This window comes from Eurytemora carolleeae, unplaced genomic scaffold, assembly GCF_000591075.1.
Source record: "Eurytemora carolleeae unplaced genomic scaffold, Eaff_2.0 scaffold355, whole genome shotgun sequence".
NCBI lineage: Eukaryota > Metazoa > Arthropoda > Copepoda > Calanoida > Temoridae > Eurytemora > Eurytemora carolleeae.
This window is the reverse complement of record NW_019396357.1, coordinates 172,458-194,134: the sequence shown is the minus strand read 5'-3', so window position 1 is coordinate 194,134 and position 21,677 is coordinate 172,458. Positions and strand designations below refer to the sequence as shown.

At 32.8% G+C, this 21,677-nt stretch overlaps 2 protein-coding genes and 1 long non-coding RNA gene across 5 annotated transcripts in view; 1 reads left to right on the top strand and 2 right to left on the bottom strand.

Annotated features, from left to right (window-relative positions):
* Window positions 1-3,164: 3,164 nt before the first annotated feature.
* LOC111701637 (uncharacterized) lies at window positions 3,165-8,543 on the top strand. Of its 2 annotated transcripts, none has more exons than XM_023473013.1 (6): window positions 3,165-3,254; window positions 4,053-4,169; window positions 4,769-4,840; window positions 6,731-6,814; window positions 7,664-7,773; window positions 8,229-8,543. In XM_023473013.1, exons 1-6 carry the CDS (start codon window positions 3,180-3,182, stop codon window positions 8,428-8,430), a joined length of 660 nt encoding a protein of 219 aa, XP_023328781.1. In that variant the 5' UTR covers window positions 3,165-3,179; the 3' UTR covers window positions 8,431-8,543. The 2 variants fall into 2 exon arrangements, with proteins under 2 accessions (XP_023328781.1, XP_023328782.1); XM_023473014.1 differs by lacking the exon at window positions 3,165-3,254 and adding an exon at window positions 3,541-3,585.
* Window positions 8,544-8,716: 173 nt separating this feature from the next.
* On the bottom strand, window positions 8,717-9,597 carry LOC111701638 (uncharacterized). Its single transcript, XR_002765240.1, has 2 exons — window positions 9,439-9,597; window positions 8,717-8,944 (listed from the first exon to the last, which is right to left on the bottom strand). It is a non-coding gene; the product is annotated as an uncharacterized LOC111701638 (long non-coding RNA).
* A 3,706-nt stretch (window positions 9,598-13,303) lies between these two features.
* LOC111701634 (uncharacterized) overlaps window positions 13,304-21,677 on the bottom strand; it is a 37,746-nt gene continuing 29,372 nt past the window's right edge. For both annotated transcript variants that reach the window (XM_023473008.1, XM_023473009.1), the window contains 5 exons: window positions 21,587-21,667; window positions 20,250-20,502; window positions 17,712-17,851; window positions 15,459-15,562; window positions 13,304-13,815 (listed from right to left, as the gene is read on the bottom strand). In XM_023473008.1, the coding sequence (XP_023328776.1) occupies window positions 13,636-13,815; window positions 15,459-15,562; window positions 17,712-17,851; window positions 20,250-20,502; window positions 21,587-21,667 (758 nt within the window). In that variant the 3' untranslated portion in view covers window positions 13,304-13,635. The remainder of the gene's footprint in view (window positions 13,816-15,458; window positions 15,563-17,711; window positions 17,852-20,249; window positions 20,503-21,586; window positions 21,668-21,677) is intronic.

The following is a 21,677-nucleotide window of genomic DNA, read 5'->3' as shown; positions in this document are numbered from 1 at the left end:
GGGTTCTAGGTTTAGAAATTGCTAATATGATCATTTTGATGATATCCGAATATCCCTGGACATTTTAAAACAAAAATCTTGATTTATGAAAATTGTGTGTATTGTGTACAATGGACTTGTCAAAAAACCATGATTTGGTGTTTTTTAGAAAGCAAAATAAATTAGCATGAATTGCATTTTTGGGATGAAATACATTGTTTATTTCATTGGAACTGGTCACACCTTGTAGTTTTAGTGTTTCCAGATTTTATTTTCCAGTATACAGTAGATTTACTCATATTCCAGTTTACAGTAGATTTACTCATATTCCAGTATACAGTAGATTTACTCATCTGCATGCAATGTGCTAGAGGGTTTCCAGCTTATTCATAATATTCTTAAAATTTCAGTTTAAATCTTCATTTTAAATTTACATTTTATGGGTCTGATCAATTCCTCAGTTGGAATTAAATCTAGATAAAGATTCACCCTTATAGAATAATGCCAATTGTTATAATTTAAAAAAATGTTATAAAAACAAACAAAATGTGAAATGTCTCAAAATGGTGAACGTTTTACTAATTCGAGGATTTTACTTGGCTTTCTTTTGTAATGGCAAAATAGACAAACTAAAAAGTAAAGGAGTACACAAATACAAGGTGTTTTAACAGGAATATAAAAATCTAATCGAAATCCATACAAAAAAAATCATGTTAAGCACATCTGTACAAGTTTATTTTGGTTTAATTAACTCTATGTTATAAATATTGGGTAAACATTATTACCTATCTACGATTGTAAACTTTTACATAAAACCCATTATTTATTGAACTGCGTTTCAAATAAATACGTAGCATGATTATCTTAAATCATGTGATTTATATATATATATATATATATATAATGACATACATATTGATTGCGCCTATTTTATCTTTGCTGTAATACTTAACATCATTGTAGTAATCATGTGATATAGATAACGACGTAGAAATTGTAATTACGTATATTAACTTTAACTTGTAATATATAAATCTCAAATACATAAGTTGATACAGAAACTCCGGTTCGATTACTGTGTTGAGAGTAATTTGGTTTCATTGAAACATACGATCGCTATTGTCCAGTTGATAGCAAACGATATCGCTCCCAGTAAAGTGGCGTTGATAGTTCACGGATATTAGCCGTGTGATTTGTGTCCTGTTTGAGACATTGGTCAATTGATTGCTAGTGTCAGTATTGACACAGATAGCTAACAAGATTGTATCTGGGTTTAAACATTGATAGCTAAGTGAGACGAAACTGTACCTGGATAGATATTGGTCCAAGTTATGGAGTTGGCGTTTACTACATCTATATGTTATCCAGTAAACTGTAGTTCAGCTGTTCCAGTTCAGGGTCTGTCTGAGCAGCTTCCTCAACATCAAATATCTCATTCAGCTGCTCCCGATCACAATCTATCTGAGCAGCTTCCTCAAACTTCACTATCACGGTCAGCTGTTCTGATTCATGAGATGCTTCTACTGTAATCCTAGCTGCTACTTTTACTACCGGAGCTGTTCCTGGAGTCTCTTCTATGTTAGCTGTTCTTACAACCGGAGATGCTCCTAATGGGTTCTCAGCTGCTACCTTTGTTGGACTTGCAACCAGTTTGTGAAGAGCTGTCTGTAAAGAACAGCGTCCCCTGCATCAAGATCTCTTGTTCCTCAACTGCTTTATACTTCAATGAGCGGCGTCTCCGTACTCAGGATCCTCTGGAGAGTAAGAGCAGCCTTTGATGTACTGGCGGGGTAATCTAGTTCTCATCTGTACGAACACTCTAGCTGCTCCAAGAATGTAATGCAAGGAAAGTTAATTGCAGTTGCGTATACTCTGCGTACATATTGAAACCAGCTCTCCCTGGGCGGAATTTGTAAACAAGAATAAATGCATCAGTGTTCGTTTAGTATCCGAGGAGGTTAAAAACATTGAATTTTGATAATTTTGATAATTCACATAATAGTGTCCTATGACCAGAATATTTCATTGATTATTTTATGTGAAAGATGGATCCCATGTCAGGCTTCGACATCCGTCTTGTGTTTACATTACTGCCCAGTGACAGTACACTGCAGTACAAAACATGCGTACACCTCTGAAATAACGTTCCTTGCATTAAATCCTTGAGCTGCTCCAAGTCTCCAGTAGCTCTGTTCATTGAACCAGCAGGAGAATATAACTTGGTCTATAGTTGGACTGGTTGGTCTGTGGTGGTTGGACTTGTTGGTCTGTTGTTGGACTTGTTGGTCTGTTGTTGGACTTGTTGATCTGTAGTTGGACTTGTTGGTCTGTGGTTGGACTTGTTGGTCTGTAGTTGGACTGGCTGGTCTGTAGTTGGAATTGTTGGTCTGTAGTTGGACTTGTTTGCCCTGGATATCCTAGTTCTCCCGTGTGTCTTGAAAGTCTTAACTCTAAATATTATATCGTGGAGATTTTTTACACTGATTCTTCGTATGTTGGGAAGTTTCTTATATTAACAAGAAATTCTGCTTATTGATAGAGCACTTAATAGCTTTTATTCAATACAATTCAGAGGAATCACATTTAGGCATTAACAAAAATTGATTCTCATCATTAGAAAAGCGCTTAATTTCAAGTTAAGAATTAAAAAAAACAGTTACATTTTTAGATAAGAAATGGTAATATTTTTGGTTAAAAAATGGTTACAGTTTCGTCTAAAACATTTTTATATTTTTAAATAAAAATGATTATATTTTTAAAGAAAAAGTGGAATTATATTGTTGGCTAAAAAGAGGATATATTTTAAGTTAAGCAATGGTTATATTTTCGACTAAATACGATAGGTTATATTTTTGGTAAAAATAATTATATTTTTGAGGTTATATTTTTGGTTAAAACACGTTTATATTTTTGGTTAACATTTTTTTTTATATTTTTAGTACAAAAATTGTTAAATTTTTAGTAGAAAAATGGTTATAATTTCGGTTAAAAAAGGGTTAAATTTTTGTTTTAAAAAAATGGATATATTTTTGTTTAAAAAATGGTTATATTTTTCTTTTAAAAAAATGGTTATATTTTTGGTGGTAATTTTTTTGGTCGTTATAATTTTGATGGTTATATTATTAGAGTTATATTTTATATTATTTTTGAGTAACTCTGTTTAAAAAAATGAAACTGCATGCTAGGGGCCCTTTGTACGCATGAATGAGCACTATATCCGGATAAAACTGGAAGATAGGTTTAATTTCATCCAGTTAACATTTCACACGGAAGAGGTAGGCTCTTTATTAAACTGTAGAATAGGAAGACGACATTGTATTTGATGTTTACGTAAATTAATTTGCATCTTGAAAGTCAAGTTTTCAATTGCAATGGTCTACGTGTCCATTGGACAATTGCTGTGTTTGAAGTGTATTGACTATTTATAACTAAAAGGCGTCTTACTTTTTCACAGTTTTATGGGATCCACTGTATTATATCGCTGATAATGGTTTTAAGCTAAGCCATATTTAGAATTATTCAAGACATTGTTTTTATATTTGGTTTAGTTTAAATGTACTGGGGGACACAGAAACGGTAATCATAACGATGAAGGAGTAATCTTAGGTGCAACATTTATACATTTTTTATCTAAAGAAATGCAACAATTTATCAGACTATCTATAAATAAAGAAACTGATTTTTGCAACAAACTCTGATTTTCTAACCCCTAGATGCAACCCTATGTCGTAGACCTTTAATATTTCAAACTATGAATTCTGTTTGATAAAATAGTCTAATTGAAATGAGTCTCTGCAACAAACTCAAATTGTCTAATTCCTATATATTTTAAACCTGATGGTTTAAATCTTAGATATTTCAAACTACTAGAATATTCGAACTAACAGAATTCATAGTTTGAAATATCTAAGGTATACGACATGATATTACAAAAATATAGGGATTGGAAAATCAGATTTTGCGGCAAAGACTCAGTTCCTTTGAAATATAAGAGTTTTACATCATCAGGTCGCAACGAAATATGGATGAATACATTTGAGTTTGTGGCAAACACTCAGTTTCTTTATCTATAGATGAAGATTGCTGTAGTCCTGCTGGCTTTAGCTTTTCAGCTCGTGGCAGCTCGTCGTGCTGCAGATCATCGTCATGGACATCATAGACATCATGGACATCATGGACATCATGAGTCGGTAAATCATTAATTGTTGATTAGATAATTATAATTCATAAAGTTTGACAATTAACCACCAGGCCGAGTTTTATCGGAATGTTCGAGAAAAATTAAAGGTGGTCAAAGATGATAACGAATTGAATTCGACATTTATAGGTTGCTGAAATTAATTAAATTATTTACAATCTGCGTAGAATAATGCAACTCTGAGGATTAATATGGACGCTACATTCTTGTGTAAAGACGTATTTAACCATTTTCTCCTGAAACATAGATATAAATAAATAATATTAGGCAAATATATGTGTAAACATATACAAGGGTTAAAACAAACATTGATGAATTCTATAAGATTATACAGTGCCAGGAAACCCGGGAACCTCATTACCCAGCTGTCTGGTCCAGGTCCCTGAAAACTTTAGATTTGTGTTATCTGTATGAAATATTCCCCCCCAAAAATGAGACAAAATTTAATAAAAAGGCGAAGTAATAGAAGTACTTAGACTAAAATAAAAATACTGGTTTACTTGGTTTCTCGCTATTCGTTCAATCTGGCAAGTTTGCAAAATCTGATTATCAAATAAAAAAATAAAAGTTCGAAATTTTTTAATTTTGCAGAGATCCAAGTTTTTTATTCCTGTCTCCGCTACTGATGATGCTGGGTGTACCGAAGAAGCTGTAAATGCTGAGGTAAACATCAAATATGTATTTTGGACAACCAGGGGCGGGCGGGAACTCTTTAGTACTTAATCCCTTCAGAGCTTGAAACTTTAATGTTGGATACTCATAATCCCGAACACTTGATCCCGATCCACTCTTTATTTGAGAATAAATGCTTAATCTCTACATTTCAGGATTCAATCGATATCCACAATATCCAGCTCATGAAACATTAATCAGTAACTGTTGTAGTTTGGCGGATAAAGTTAATTCCTTTAAGTAACATTTTGCCTAGTACACTTTCGCATAGTACTCATTCGCCTAGTTCTCATCCGCCTAGTACTCATTCGCCTAGTACTCATTCGTCTAGTACTCAGTCGCCAAGTGCTCATTCGTCAAGTACACATTCACCTGGAACACTTTCGCCTGCAGTATAACATTTTGTCTGTGTAACAGTTTGCCTTCATAACAGTTTGCTTGTATAACAGTTTGCTTGTATAACAGTTTGCCTTTATAACATTTGAGTGTATTTTTCGCGTATAAAACATTTTGATAATGTATAACTATGAATAGTTGTTTTTATCAATAAGGAAGGCTTTCTTCTTTTAGATTCTCCTGCTTTGGTTAGTGCTGACATGGTTTCAAGAATACAACTGAATTTTCAGAATTTTCAAATCATTTTAGCGGGGTTTCCTGTTTCAAAGTTTGTGAGTGTTTCAAGAAAATCATGGACCATGGTTTAGGCAAAAAATACTCTCAAATGTTTTATAGGCAGACTGTTATATAGGCAAACTGTTATACAGGCAAACTGTTATTTAGGCAAAATGTTACACAGGCAAATGTGGAATAGGCGGATGAGTACTAGGCGAATGTATACTAGCTGCTAATGAGTACTAGACGAATGAGAACAAGGCGAATGTATACTAGGCGAATGGGAACTAGGCGAATGAGTATCTGGCGAATGAGTACTAGGCGAATGAGTACTAGGCGAATGAGTACTTGGCGAATGAGTACTAGGCGAATGAGTACTGGGCGAATGAGTACTAGGCGAATGTGTACTAGCTGCTAATGAGTACTAGACGAATGAGTACAAGGTGAATGTGTACTAGGCGAATGAGTACTAGGCGAATGAGTACTTGGCGAATGAGTACTAGGCGAATGAGTACTGGGCGAATGAGTACTGGGCGAATGTGTACTAGGCGAATGAGTACTAGGAGAATGAGTACTAGGAGAATGAGTACTAGCCGAATGAGTACTGGGCGAATGTGTACTAGGCGAATGAGTACTAGGCGAATAAGTACTATTCGAATGAGTACTAGGCGAAAGTGTACCAAGCGAATGAGTACTAGGCGAAAGTGTATTAGGCGAATGAGTACTATGCGAAAGTGTACTAGGCAAAATTTTTAAGATATCACTAAACGTCTGACCACTAAGAATAATATGAGTAGATTTCTATCTCATTCTTTTTATGCTTTTATAATCTTCAAAATGGCCTGGGGTTTAAATATAAATGATATTTTTAATTAAATTTTAGACACTTTTAATTAAAACATTTTAAGCCCGGATCTTTAAAATATATATACTTTCTTCTATTAGCAGTTAAAAACTAATTTGAAGGACTCTTGATAGGATTTTCCGCTGAATCCTACATGTTTTCAATCATAACTCCCTTTACTCCCTTTACAAACAAAAAAGTTTTAAACCTATAGATAACCGGTTAAATTATTTCTCTCTCATTTTTGTGCGTTATATCAAAACTATAGGAGTTACAAGGTCACAAAGTCGTAAAAGTAATGTCGCATAAATTTAACCTTATCTTTCTGTCTAGTTCATGGTATTCTCAATTTTTCGTCTGTGGCACACAGATTTTGCTATTCTAAAATTTTAAGTATTGTCTAAATTCTATTTTTTTTGCATTAGGTTTTAACCGGATATCCTGGGAAGAACAATACAGTACTGGATAATCTGAATATAGGAGATACGCTGGTCATCTGTTTACAGAGGGTAGGTCGTCATTCTAATCTAATGTCGTTTTTTCATTGTAATTTTATCCGCGTTTTTATATTTCTCAACGTGAATTCATTTTTCAAAATATAAGATTTTCGCGGAATTTTTTCTTCGGTGTTCTAAACATATTTTTGAATTTCATTTCGATGCACTTCAATTTTGTTATACCTTTAATCTGTAGCAAACAAAAATTTGTGCATAAAATAATCCTGGTTCCTTTAACTCACTCTGTATATATGTAAACAAGAAAATATTTAATGAAGGTTCTCCGCTTTCAAGGGTTTACTATTTAATTTCCGTTGCCAAGGAGAAATATATATCATCAAATCTTAGACAAATCCATATTCGAAATTCACATATATTCTACGTTGAATATGATTATAATTAATAAGTATAATATGAAAGGTAGTTGTAATGAGAAAATTCAACATAACAAAAAACAGAGAAAGTATAAGAAACAAAATAAATTGAATAAGGTTTATGCTTTTAAAGATTTCAAGACAAGAGATTTCTCAAAGATCCTTCGAAAGTGCCTTATTCCTGTTAATTCTTGAAGATTGTTGCTTAAATATTTAACTTCCAAGAATCCTTTTTTTAATTTTTTTTTAAACACTAATTAAAAACACAAAAATCCACGAAATATTTAATTTTTGTTTCCTTTTTTAAAAAACGGTGTTGGCCTTAATTACACATAAAAGCTAAAACTTTAATGAGCTGACAGTGACACTGAGGAACTGAATACAATTTTAAGCGGAACCAACCATATTTGAGCCGCGGCTCAAATTCTTTAAATTTGGCCTCTGGATGCCCAGTAAGTGAATCTGATTTTATGAATTCAATCTATAGAAGCACTGGGGCTGTGAAGAGGAGGAAACTGGGGTCGAGGAGCGTGGAATAGGAGCTAGGGTTCGTGGAATGATTAAGAGAATGATTGGTAATCAGGAGGATTGCAACAAGTAACATTTTAAAAATACTTTTTAATTTTAAATTCACTCATAAATGTTGTATCAATTAACTTCCATAAATGTCTACCACCCTAGTTTTCAAGGAAAAAGTACACAGTGGAGTTGGTTTACTGTACCACGTCAAACTAAAGTGAATTCCACGTAACATTAACATCTTATGTTTTCAATCATAAACTCTTCTTATCAAAGAAGAAGAACAAAAAAGTTCTGAATGCTAATAAATAACAGGAAAAATTGGATTTTCTCATGCGTATATTTCCTGAACAAACCAGTTCTGGATTTATTTTAACATTAATAATATACTTTTCCATTAAATTAATCCAATAAGTAATCTTTATATATTGAATATATATATTTTCTTGATTATTCTTAAAAATGCATTTATTAAGCATCTTAATTCAGACTTACTTCTAAGGCTAGTATATATATATTCCCTTTAACTCCAGGTGGAAGCTTGAGACAGGAACGATAAAGAAGTCCTGGAAACCTGATTGGATGGAAAAGGAGTATGAAGAGGTTGATGGTGAAGAGGTTGATGATGAAGAGGTTGATGGTGAGGTTGAGACTGGTGTAGTCGACCCTGCTGTAGAGACTGGTGCAGTCGACCCTGAGATTGATACCGAGCGACTCGCCGCGTCCTCTCGTTGATTTGAATTCTTCTTGGTGAATATAAACTTATATAATCTTCAGTAGTTAATCATATAATGATATAATATTAATTATATAATGATATTAGAACAAATAAAATATTTAATCTGGTATGAATATATTTGCATGATTTATTTTATTACTGTACAATTTACTTATGTAAACAATTAGTGGACTTTTTCCATGTCTGTTCCAAGTTATCTGAGCTGGGAACTTCTTTGTTGAATACTTGTAATTACGATCCCTTGATATTAAACTTTTAATTTGAGGAGCTTTAAAAACGATACCTTTTCCATATTTTTATTTTAGTTATTCCTCCATTGTTAAGTTCGGTTCATTTCAAGAACCTGGCCGACATCTACACAGCTACAGCGAGCTGTACTGTACACATTACACAAACAGATTATACCAAGCAAAACGGGACGGTACAACAAACTGAACCAGTCCCTTCTAGAGAAATTCTCGCGCCTCTCCTGATCAAAGCTCCCTTTAACCCCTGACTGGGCACGATTACCTATGGTATAAAGATTAAATTAATCTGCAGATTAACACAAGATATAGAATAATGCGATCTCGAATTCCAAAATACAAAAATTCCCAGCTCTAACCTAAAAACTTTAGAATTGTATAGATCAATGCTTGATCTTCTTTTTTCAATAATCTTAAGATTGATTTTGCGTACAATCAATGGGACATCTCTCTTTGGTCAAAATTCATCAGGGATGTCCAAAAGAGAGATAGGATTTCGAGGTAAATCAAAAGTGTCCACAGTAGATACAGAGATTTAGCGATCGGTATTAAGGGTATCCAAAACAAGAGCATTCAGCTTGGAGCTTAAAATCTTAGAATTGTGGATATTGAGATCAATGCTTGATCTCCTTTTTTTATGAACCTCAAGATTAATTTCCATATTTTTATTTCAGTTATTTCTCCCCTGATCAACTCTGAGCTGAAAACTTTTGAATTGTGGATATCGAGATCAATGCTTTATTTTCTCTTTTTATTAACCTTAAGATCCAGGAAAGTTTCTAAAATACAACCAATCAGAGTGTCAATTGTAGAAACCTAACAGCGGCAACCAGAAGCCAAACATTTCTGAAATCATTGAGAGAATAAGATTCATAGATAAAGAAAGATTAAACAGAAATCAAAAGTGTCCATGGTGGATATTCAGATTAAGACATCGGAATTAAGGGTATCCAATTCTAAAGTTTTCAGCTATGATCATATATCAATATAATTTGTTATTTTTCCACTTTTTTTCCACTCAATCCTCCCAGAATTCCTTTTTTTATCCAAGGCTTCAATAGCATTTGAATGGTTTAAAAAAATCAACTTTAATAATTTCCTTTATAAGGATTATAATTATCTTATCCAATTTCTAAGAAAAAGTGTTAAAATTATTTGTGATGTTAAAAATGACCAGTATTTAGGTTTGCTTAATGTTGAGAGACAGTGAAACACTGAGAAGCCAGCTAATTAGGGAACACGCATTGTTCACTTGGTTTAAATATGTTAAAGTTAATTAGTTTCATTAAATTCATTCTTTAATTAAAGGGTCTCACTACGTATTTTCAAATGATCCTCCAATTAATATTCACATCGCGTATACCAAGCAATCTCAAACTAAGATAAATTCTGTGCATTTTCTTTTATAAACCGCGAGTCATTTTTAAAGAGAGGCTGCAATTGAAAATGCTAATTTTCAAATAGAAACCTATGAATTTATAAATGTTAAGGTTACCGCTGTTAAATAAGGGAAACACAAAATTTCCCCGGGAGTTCCTTAAAAACTGTTTATATCATTTCTAGTAACTCTGTAATTGTTGTAAAATATTATTCATACTCCATACCTTCATTCAAGCTTCAAACGTTATTTCATGTGACCCACCATGCAACCAATGCAATCAAATATCGTTCTAGTTCCATTAAAAGGGGAGAATGTGAACTTAACTAAGCTGATATTATTTGTGTCCCATAAAAACCCAGAAAAGTTTCTTTCTGAATACAACGCGGTTTTGTAAATTCAAATTTAAATTTTTATTTTTTGCGTCCTCGAGAATAAAAATATTGATATTTCTTAAATATGAAAAACCTTGGAGACAAAGAGCTTAACAATATAAATAGTTTTTGTACAGTCCATTAATATGGATACATCAGAAGAATTTTAAAATGTCGTCTTTATCACTTTTCACTTCATAATGCCGCTGAGAGTTATATGATATGTAGCGCCCAACTATCTATTTTCAATTGTCATGTGTCGTGTATTTAAGGGCTATTTTTTATCTTTACAAAAATTAATTTAGAAAACCTTTACTCCCAATACAAACGTTGACTCTCAACACAGAAATTATGTCTTAGTAAACTATACGTATCCCTGTTAAGCTTCTAGCAAAAAACGTCGACAGCTTAGGAAAATACAACTGACAGCCTCAAATTCAAATTCATGGCGACATTATATAAATTCTTCCGATGTATTCATATTAATGAGTTTAACTATAGATTAATAAGAATCAGTTGAAAGTTAAAAGGGTATTGTTATTCATCGAGCCACTGTATACCATTGGAGGCTCACTTGAAGTTATACTGACAGTCCCTTTAAATTATGCATTTTCCTGAAGTTTTAAGTTTTAAAATACAATAAAACATGGGTACGTTTAGTTTAGCAGTTGTTAGATATATAAATGCATCCCAATTCAAGGGGAATTAATGTTAAACAAAATAATTTTCTTTATTAAGAGAAACAATAATGAATTCATAATTTTAAAATTGCAAAAAAAGTTAAAAGGATTTGCATAGTTTTAGAAACTGCAAATTTTCCATATTGGCAAAAAATGTTAACACTCTAGAGACGATGAAAATGTGAAGATCATTTAAACAAATTAAAAACTAGAAATTTTACTACAGGGGAGAAAGGAAATAATCAATAGTCATGCAGTCGACAAATAAACTTTTTAGTTTAATCATCGTTTTCTATTATAGAGAAAATGCATTAGTTCAACACAATTGGACTTTTAACTGCTGCACAATAAATGTAAAAAGGGTTAAGTTTACAGACTGATCATACGTTCGCACGGGATAACCTAGCAGGCCTATTTTTGTCCCAGCACGCTAGGCTACTTTTCCACAAAAGGTTTTTGACTGCCATCTAACGGCCACTTGTTGCAGATAATACCCATTCAGGGGTTAAGTTTTAGAATTTTAAAGAAATACTCAATTTTTGACATAAAAGATAAAATTTATAAATTTTTTAAAAGATTTTGTACTTCGTATCAAAAGGATACTTAAATATCAAACTACAAAACCCTCTGAGCCCGTTCTCTCCATAGCTAGTGGTCGTGTAATTCACGTACTTTGGGGGACGATATGTGGCCGCTAGATGTCTCATGCTAAATTCTTATCTGATAGGTAGATAATTTCTCCGTTCACTTGACGACCAATATATGAGACGTCAAGTTATCGACCAATGTAGTTTATGGAAGGAACGGCCTCAGGAAAGTCTCTGGTTAACAAACTGAATAAAGACGACTTTTATTCCGCCTTTACTGATTTATTTCTAAATCTGATAAAGTTGCTCTTTGAATGAGATTTGATTATCTTTAGCAAGTTATATATAGATATTATAGAAACCTTCAGATTAAATGAAGAAGAACGTTTGATTTAATAAATATTATTTATTGATTTTGATATATATATATACATATAATAGATTGTGGTGGCATGAAACATATTGTTGATGCAATAAAATTAAATATTTGACTTTTTTAATGAAAGCCTATATATATATATCTATATAATTAAACAAGACATTCGTATATATATATATGTTGCGTATAGCCGGCCAAACGGCTGGACAGAATTTTTTGTGGACACTCATGGGTGGCCCTGGGGTTTTTTAGGCTAAAAAAATATATTTCTTTTGCTGCCAAAATTTTTTTAGTTTTTTAAATTATTTTTTTTCAATTTTTTTTTCCAAGGCAACGCCGGACCCTTCAGTTAGTTATATATATAATACTACTGGTATAAAAAAAGAACTACACAGAAAATGTAAGCTCTTTCATGACGCTAGTTTTACCCTTGAAATAAAACCCTGTGGGCCTGTAAACATTTTCCTTGTCATATATTCATATTCATCGTTCTCTTAGTTGATTTTTTTAGAGGTCGAATAATACCTCTTTTTTTGGAGTTCTTAATATTAATTTGCTAAGAAAAAAAATTCTCTTAATAAAGTATTATGTTAGGAATAACAAGCAAGTTACAAAATAGTCAAATGTAGGTTTTTAAGATAAATTCAATTTGTACAAAAAATCTCACCTTTGCTTTCACAACAGGTACCCTAGGTAACAGATTGATGAAGAGAACGAAGTATTTGGTGTACACTGTACAACCTTAAAATAAATTGAGTATCTTACTTTATACAAAGACTCCTATGATAATTCCGTAATACTTTTTTTTTCATTTCCTCTTTAAAATTATCATTTTAAGGTCTCAGCTGAAAAAATAGCATTGAGTTATGCAGTAAGACTTGTATGTTATGCATGTATTTTCTAGTCTTTATATTTGTCTCAAAAAATGACAAAATGTAAAATCATCGTTTTAGGGTTTAAGATATTATTAAAAGAATAATACTTTAATGTCTGTTTTAGTTTTTTTCCCGTTAAGAACTCTAAATGGTTTCAGAGCAATAGCTAGAATATGGGAATACAAAATTATTATTTGTGTACAGTGATAGCCAGAAAACTCTGGAATAGGAAGTCGACTTTCATGTCATGCTTAAATTTGGACTTAAAATAGTCCCATGAACATGAGGCACAGTAATTGTGCAGTTTAAACAGACCCAAATCACTTAATAAGTGATTTGATAACTTACCAGTAAAGCTATTTTCTTTGTAACAGCATCAAATGCACTTAAATGTAGTCTTTCTATTCTACAGTTTTCTGGTTATCGCTGTATATGTATATGGTAATACAGGGGCAAAACGAAGATACTCAATTATTTTGTAATGCTGTACACCAAATAATTTATTCTCTTCGAAAATCTTTCACCAAAGGTACCTGAGAGCACCCTGAAAGGTTAGTTTTTTTGTACAATTGATTTACCAAAACCCTACATTTGAGGTAAAGTAACCCCGCAACATTGTAGGAAGAGTATCATTTTAAGACTAAAATCACATTTTTTTTGACAAGAACCATATCTTTAGATGTTTATAAGTTTGATCTATTACTAGTTACAGATTCCTGGTTTTCTGCATCAATGAAGGTCAGCTCCTTAACCCTGAAGCTGTCGTCGACATCTCCAAGCTTTAATGGCAAAATCTCTCCTATGTTCTCCTTGCTTATATCCTTGATACCCTTCTCAACACTATTTCCTGAATACTCATACTCCTAAAAAAGTAAGTTTAAGATATCCCATGGATTTACAGTATATGTGTTATGTATTTTCAATACATGACAATAAATAAACCTAAATATTTTTTTGTAATTCATTAGATTTAATCTCATAAAACATTGAAGTGTTTATGTGTCTCTGCTGTATGAAAGCATGGTGGAAATCAAAACTAAATATTGATGATGAGGGTCGTCATCACTGTATTGATAGACAGTAGATGTACCCTGTAAATATGCAGGTGTAGTATATATCCAGAAAGCTCTTCAGAATTATGTTAAGTTTCCTGGGATGGATTACAAGTATTGTGATTCCATAAACTAATTAATTGACACTGCGGAGAATTGGTGTCTGAGAACAGAAGAACTGTACAATAAGGCTGAGATCTATAGTATTGATACGTCTAAGGGCTGTTTTGCTGATGTTGGGGTATTTTCTGATAATGCTAAAGTTTTAAAAGCTATCGTTTTTTAAAAAGTTTTTAAAACGATTGTTTTTAAAATGATCGGAAAACGAAACAAAAAACGATAGGAAAACGAAAAAAAACGATCGTTTAATGATCGTTTTCAAAAACGATTAACAACCCTACCTATACCCCTGTAAGTTTAACTGTAGTTGGAGGAAACAAAGTTTGTTCACAACATGGAACTTTTAGGTTCAATCTGGGACCCGGAGAAAAGGGTGAGTTTCACCAAATAGTTTGTTTTGGCACGGATGATGTAACTGCTGGGGTTGGATCTTATGATTTATCCGATTTATGTGAAGAGTACAAAATGCAAGCTGATGATCAGGACAAGGATGTGATACTGCCCAAGCGTGTTGGCGGTTCCTGTGTTCATTTATTGCTAGGAATCAAGAACACAAACTTGGATTCCTGGTAGACAAGGAATTCATGGTGAAGTTAGATGGGATGGACGTCATCAAGAAAAAGATGATTCAAGATGCAATGTTCCAACATTATTAGTCCTGAAGATGGATTCATGTAAACCCTGGTCAGGATGGTCATAGATTCATCCTAGACTGTGTTCAACATCATACAACAATATCATATAATATCATAATATCATATAACAATCTTGATAAGATGCAGATGCACGGAGTATATCTGGAAATCTGATATTAGTAAGTCGTACAACCAGCTGATCATGGATGATCCTTCACTGCCATACTCATTATTCTTATTCATTGAACCATTGGACCCTAAAGTGAAGCCTGATATATGGGTGATGGTGAGGGCTTGGTATGGCATAGTGAGCTCTAGAAAAACTAACTGATATGCAAACTAATAAATCTCCGAAAGCTTTATGTTGTCTGGTGATATTACCAAGGAAAGAAGAAATAAACAAATAGAAGCAGTTCAAGAAGTCTTCATGGTAAAGGTCGCATTAGGATCGGATATAGGAGAGATAATATACTTCACAGATTCTACTATAATTGCTCTGAGTTGGTGTAGAAACCATTACGTCAAGCTTAGATTGTTCATGTACGACAGTCACAACAGAGTAATAACAATTCCCAAGTTTAAATTAAGTCTTGTGTCTTAAATACAGAGAATCGTGAATATAAGGAAACAAACATTAAAAAATGTGTACAGTTGTCATTGACGTATTATCCTGTGTGGGTCCCCCTTTATATAATTTACCTGTATCTTGATAAACATGTTAAGTTTGGTGGCTAGGAATGAGATTCCAAATGACGCGATTGCTCCCAGGGCCAACACTACCAGCGTACCAACCAGATTCATTCCTTTTATATATTATATATATATGGAGATTTTACACACAGGGAGGATTGAATATATGGAGATTTTACACCCAGAAAGAATTTAATATATAGAGATTTTACCCCCAGGGAGGATTTAAAATTGGGACATTTTACACCCAGAAAGAATTAAATATAAAGAGATTTTACCCCCAGGGAAGATTAAATATATGAAGAGTTTATATCCAGGGAGGATTGAATATATGGAGATTTTACACCCAAGGAGGATTAAATACATGAAGATTCATGGAGATTTTAACCGTAGGGGGGATTGAATATAAAGATATACTAGCATAGGGACCCAGTTTCGCCTGGGTAGAAAATATGTCATGAAAAAATCAAAAAAATATAGAGTATTACACAAGGAAGATAAAACATATGGAGATTTAACACATGGAGGATTAAATATATGGAGATATAAGACAAGGAGCAATCCAATTTTTTGTACAGAGATATTAGAGAGAACAATATATGTGAGATACGAAGGGTTGGATTTTTTGAAATTTTTACCAGGTTTTAAAATAAAAATTGGTATATGCAGACAGGTTTGGATAATTATCAATTTTATCAGATATGTCATTGATTATAGCTGTAGAGTGTAGAATGTTGGGATTCGATGCTCTGCAGAAGTTTGAATATATAAGGAAAATACACTGTTTATTTTGTTGTGAGAAGATTTAAGGAAAATGCTGAAATTACGGAAATAAATCATGTTAACATTGAGAGGAGGGATTCCACAGATGGTAGAAAATAACATTTTTAAGAAATATTTGTTATTCTATTGTTGAAAGTATTGGTTCGGAAAATTATAATGGTTCTGATAAGTTTAAATATTAAAGTTATAATGGTTCTGATAAGTTTAAATATTAAAACTATAATGGTTCTGATAAGTTTAAATATTAAAATTATAATGGTTCTGATAAGTTTAAATATTAAAATTATAATGGTTCTGATAAGTTTAAATATTCAAATTATAATGGTTCTGATAAGTTTAAATATTAAAGTTATAATGGTTCTGATAAGTTTAAATATTAAAATAAAAATGTTCTGATAAGTTTAAATATTAAAATTAAAATGTTCTGATAAGTTTAGATATTAAAATTAAAATGTTCTGATAAGTTTAAATATTAAAATTATAATGGTTCTGATAAGTTTAAATATTAAAATTATAATGGTTCTGATAAGTTTAAATATTAAAATTATAATGGTTCTGATAAGTTTAAATATTAAAATTATAATGGTTCTGATAAGTGTAAATATTAAAGTTATAATGGTTCTGATAACTTTAAATATTAAAGTTATAATGGTTCTGATAAGTTTAAATATTAAAATTAAAATGTTCTGATAAGTTTAAATATTAAAATCATAATGGTTCTGATAAGTTTAAATATTAAAATTAAAATGTTCTGATAAGTTTAAATGCTAGTTTATTGGTTTCAGCTTTAGGTAAAGAAAGTATACTCATGATTTTCAAAATGCCAATTTTTCAAATATTTTATCATGTGACTAAACTAATCCTGCTCAGTGCTCAAATTTTGGTTGAGAACTTTCATAATCAAAGGCACCCTGGACTAACCAAGGCGAGATGCGTTCAGTTTCTTAAATTTGTATTCAGTTGCCCTTTGGTCTAGAATTCAACATATTTGAACTTACAGAGTTTTCTTAGAATACTTTTTCACTTAAAACGCTTTCATCAACACAAAAGTATTCAGAAAAAAGAAAAAGCAAAAAATATTCATGTGATTAACTATAAAGTCAATTTGTGATCGAACTTCACAGCTTTTCAGGGAAAATGCCGACTTTTAAATCAGTGGTTAGGGAAGGTTACAACTATTTTTAGCTAAAAATTTAACTTTTTCTAATCCCCCATTGAAAACTAGGATTATTTAAGGGAAGCTGACCAAAAGTCAAGTTATCTGAAGAAAACGACTAGTGCTGGGACCTTTAATGTTGAATACTCATAATCCCGATTGTTTGATCTCAATATCCACTTTGGACATTTTTAATTTGAGAATCTATTCAAATAAACCTTTCCATATCATTTAATTTATTCCTCCCCTGATCATGGTTAAATCGATTAGCAGATTAACAAAAGCTTGAGATCCCAGCTAAGGTTCATAATATCTATATTTACCTAGACCAGTAGCAGCATCCAGCCCTCCATTATAGAATAGTCCAAGATCATCTTGTCTAAACAAGGGAAGAACAACCATCCCAAGTAGTCCTCCTACCCCATGGACCGCGATTACTTCGGCTTCATCGTGAATTCCGAATCTACGGAGAAAGAGATAAAGTCAGATTTGGTTTCCAGTGGCGTTGTCTTTAAAGGGACTGTCAGCGAAAAAAGGTTCCAAGGATACCGTTGTGAATCAGGCATTGCCAATTGCATAAAGGGTCACTTACAGTTTTTTATCAGAGGCGCTCTTTCCCCTGGCGATTTCGAGATTTGAAAGTTCAAGATCCAGTTCTAAAAAATATCTTGCCACAAAATAAAGTTTGCCCCCCCCCCCCGCAAATACCCCTGTTGCGCCTCTGACCTGTGCTCAGAAAAGACAACCATATTCTCTGTACTATAAATATCATAAGTTAAGAAAAAGTGTGAAATTAAGATTAATATACATGAGCATTATACAGAATATGGAAAGGATAATTGATAAATGGATAGAGCTAGCATGCTTCAGGACTGAAATTCATCCTGATGTACATTATCAGTCCCTATTGGAATGCAGTGTTCATTCTGAGCTGGGAACTTTAGAATGGTGGATATGGAGATTAATGCTTAATCCTCTCTTTTTCCTAATCTCACCTCGAGACTAACATAATCTCGAGATTATGTTAGTCTCGAGATTAAATATTTAGATTCTAGGAACGCCAGATGTGTTCGTTTTCTTGACTGGAAGGGCCTTCACTTAATTTCTCACCCATTTATTTATTAATACATTAGTTAAAATTGGTTAAAAAAGAATCTCGAACGTATTATTAAATATTTTTCTTCACCGATTTATTTACAAAATGGCCGACGACAAATTTTTAATTGTTAGAAATTGCGGATTTCTCTCATGCATGGGATAGAATTTATTTTCAAGATTGTCATTGGTCGATACAATTTACGAACTATATTCCTGCACTCTCATTGGAGAAAACAATGTATGGATATCCATAGAGTGAGAAAAAGAGTGGATTAAGGACTAAAATTAAAAGTTTACACAGTGGATATTCGGATAAAGTAGTTGGGAGTAGGGCTGGGCGCGTTAACGGTGGAACGATCGTTCTTTCCCGAGAACGAACGGAACGATCAAGAACGATCCCATGGTTCCGAAAAAAAACGAACGCTTAGAACGCGTTCTTAAAAATATTGGAACGATTAGTAAAAGAACGGAACGGAACGGAACGGGAATTGCTTGAAAAGAACGGTTAAAATCGTTAACGCGTTCTTATTATCAAGAACTTGTTCAAAGTTGGGAACGCATTTTAAATCAGGAATGTGTTCTAAATCATCTAGAAATAGTTAAAGATTTTTTATTTAATCCCCCGATTTCAACTAAGAACGCCAAGAACGGAACGGAACGGGAAGACCGTTCTTCTACTCAGAACGGAACGGAACGGGACGGAACGGAACGAGAACGGAACGATAAAAAAAGAGGAACGAGAACGGAACGATTTAGCTGAAGGCCCTCGTTCTAGAACGGAACGGAACGATTTCAAAAAAGTCGGAACGTGCCCAGCCCTAGTTGGGATTAAAGGTTATCCGTTTTAAAGTTCCCAGAGCTGGGAACTTTAGAATGTGATATCCTTAATCCCGATCTGTTAATTAATCTGGAGATTAGATTCATGAGGACAACAAGCAATATTTAATCTGGAGATTTAGAGAAAGAGTGGATTAAGCATTAATCCCGATATCCACCAGTCAAAAGTTCCCAGCTCATCTCTGTTTAGATTTTTATGTTGCATTTGTATAAAATCTTTCCATACTACAGGGTGTCCCAATAAACACGGAGATTCAGTGACGAATTCGATATCGTCTTTTTAAATAATTCTTTAATTTAGTATAGTGATACCTACTGAGAAAGCTGTAATCTGTAAAAGTTTCGTCTGCTATGTTCACATTTTGTTTGTTTATGTTTTGACTGCATACGGCTGTACTTAGTAAAACAAGAAAATTGCAGTATACAAACATAGTAAACTTGTCCGTCTTCACTGTTCATCTTGCGGAGACATTTTAGACACATCTTAACAGTCTTTTACCCTTTTCATAAAATAAACTCTAGCGGACATAATAATATTACGGCTTTTGAAATTAGGTATTGCAATGCTAATTCATAACAAAGACGATATCGAATTCGTCACTGAATTCCCATGTTTTTTGGGACACCCTGTATTAAAATGTTAAGAGATTCAATTTTTCAATACCATGCAGAGATCCAGACAACAATGAAAAGTTGCAGCAATTTTATTAAGACTGGTTCGACTTTAAAGTATCGCAACGGCCTAGTTATTGATTTTTCCCCACCAACTCACTTTCGCTTTTTTGTAGCCCTGAACATGTACAGAACAATACAACACTTATTTTAACTAAAGTTTTTAAGAAGAAATTAGCAAAATTCTAACTAAATTTTTTTTGAGAGCTTGCAACCTTTGGATCGCTGTAATACAGAGAAAAATAAAATCATACTTTTTGAATTGTAAAGTAGAAGCATAATAGAGTGGAGCCGAGCCAAGTCCTGCCACGACAGCTGACCACGTGGGGATAATTTCACATCCAGACTTAACAGCTACAGCAGCTGTCAACATGGCATTCATCAGTGATAAGGTGGTTTTAGATCTGTCCTTCTCTCGTTTAGAAATCTTGTTCACAACTGATTCAGTGGCAGAAGCTGCAGACATTGCCAGTATTATGTTTAGGACACCCAGTAGAACAGTCGTATCTGTAAACATATCGCTTAATAACAGTAGAACAGGTATCTGTAAACATTTTGGTTAATAACAGTAGAACAGGTATCTGTAAACATTTTGGTTAATAACAGTAGAACAGGTATTTGTAAACATTTTGGTTAATAACAGTATAACAGGTATCTGTAAACATATTGGTTAATTTCAGTAGAACAGGTATCTGTAAACATATATTGGTTAATAACAGTAGAACAGGTATCTGTAAACATATTTGTTAATTTCAGTAGAACAGGTATTTGTAAACATATTGGTTAATAACAGTAGAACAGGTATCTGTAAATATATTGGTTTTTAACAGTAGAACAGGTATCTGTAAACATATTGGTTAATAACAGTAGAACAGGTATTTGTAAACATATTGGTTAATAGCAGTAGAACAGGTATCTGTAAACATATTTGCTAGTTTAAAGGGACTGTAAGCATAATTTCAAGTGACTGTTTTACACCGGTAACCTTGAAACCTTAATTTGATAAAAATGTGGAAGAAACCTTTCTTTCTAAACTCAAAAAGTTGTTATTTCTGTGAGCTTTTCAATTGTTTCTTGTTAGCAAGGAATGCGCAAGTCACCTTCGTAGAGAACCCGCAAATGAAAGTTAACAGTTAAAAACAACAATAAAATGCATACATAATTCATACTTGAACAGAAAAAGATTTAAAGGGTACCACATTATAAATAGGACTTTGCAATCTTTGAACTAGATCTGGTCACGTTTCGCTTAGAGTCCCTTTAAGTTCATCAGCAGGATAAAAGCGATTGTTGTGTTGTGTTAACTGGAATTAAACCAAGAAAAATATATTAATGTATTGCACAAAAACAACGTATAACAATTCATCTTTTTTTTTTTATAAAATTAAGAAAGTTTTCAATAATTTAAAAGATTCTGCAGCTCGGTGAACTTCCTGAAAATTTTCAGGAAAAGAAAAAGAAGTGCAACGGCAACCTAAAATTAATCTTCTGACATCAGTGCGTTTATTTTTTTTTTGGGGGGGGGATCTGCCAACTCTGCTAAGTCAGTTTAAAAATCTAAAATGTTTACTGAATTTTTAAATCTGCTTACCCTCATCTTTTATCTTGGAAATATTCTGTAAAATCATTGAGAAAACAAGAATAAAGGTTCCCAGAATAACTGCAGTCAAATCTAAAACCAT

Bases quoted from the DNA above. Each gene is read 5' to 3' on its own strand.
- LOC111701637 (XM_023473013.1), top strand. From the start codon at position 3,180: ATGAATGAGCACTATATCCGGATAAAACTGGAAGATAGGTTTAATTTC. The intron at 3,255-4,052 runs GTAGGCTCTTTA...CTTTATCTATAG, and splicing joins TAACATTTCACACGGAAGAG to ATGAAGATTGCTGTAGTCCT. The intron at 7,774-8,228 runs GTAACATTTTAA...CTTTAACTCCAG, and splicing joins AATCAGGAGGATTGCAACAA to GTGGAAGCTTGAGACAGGAA.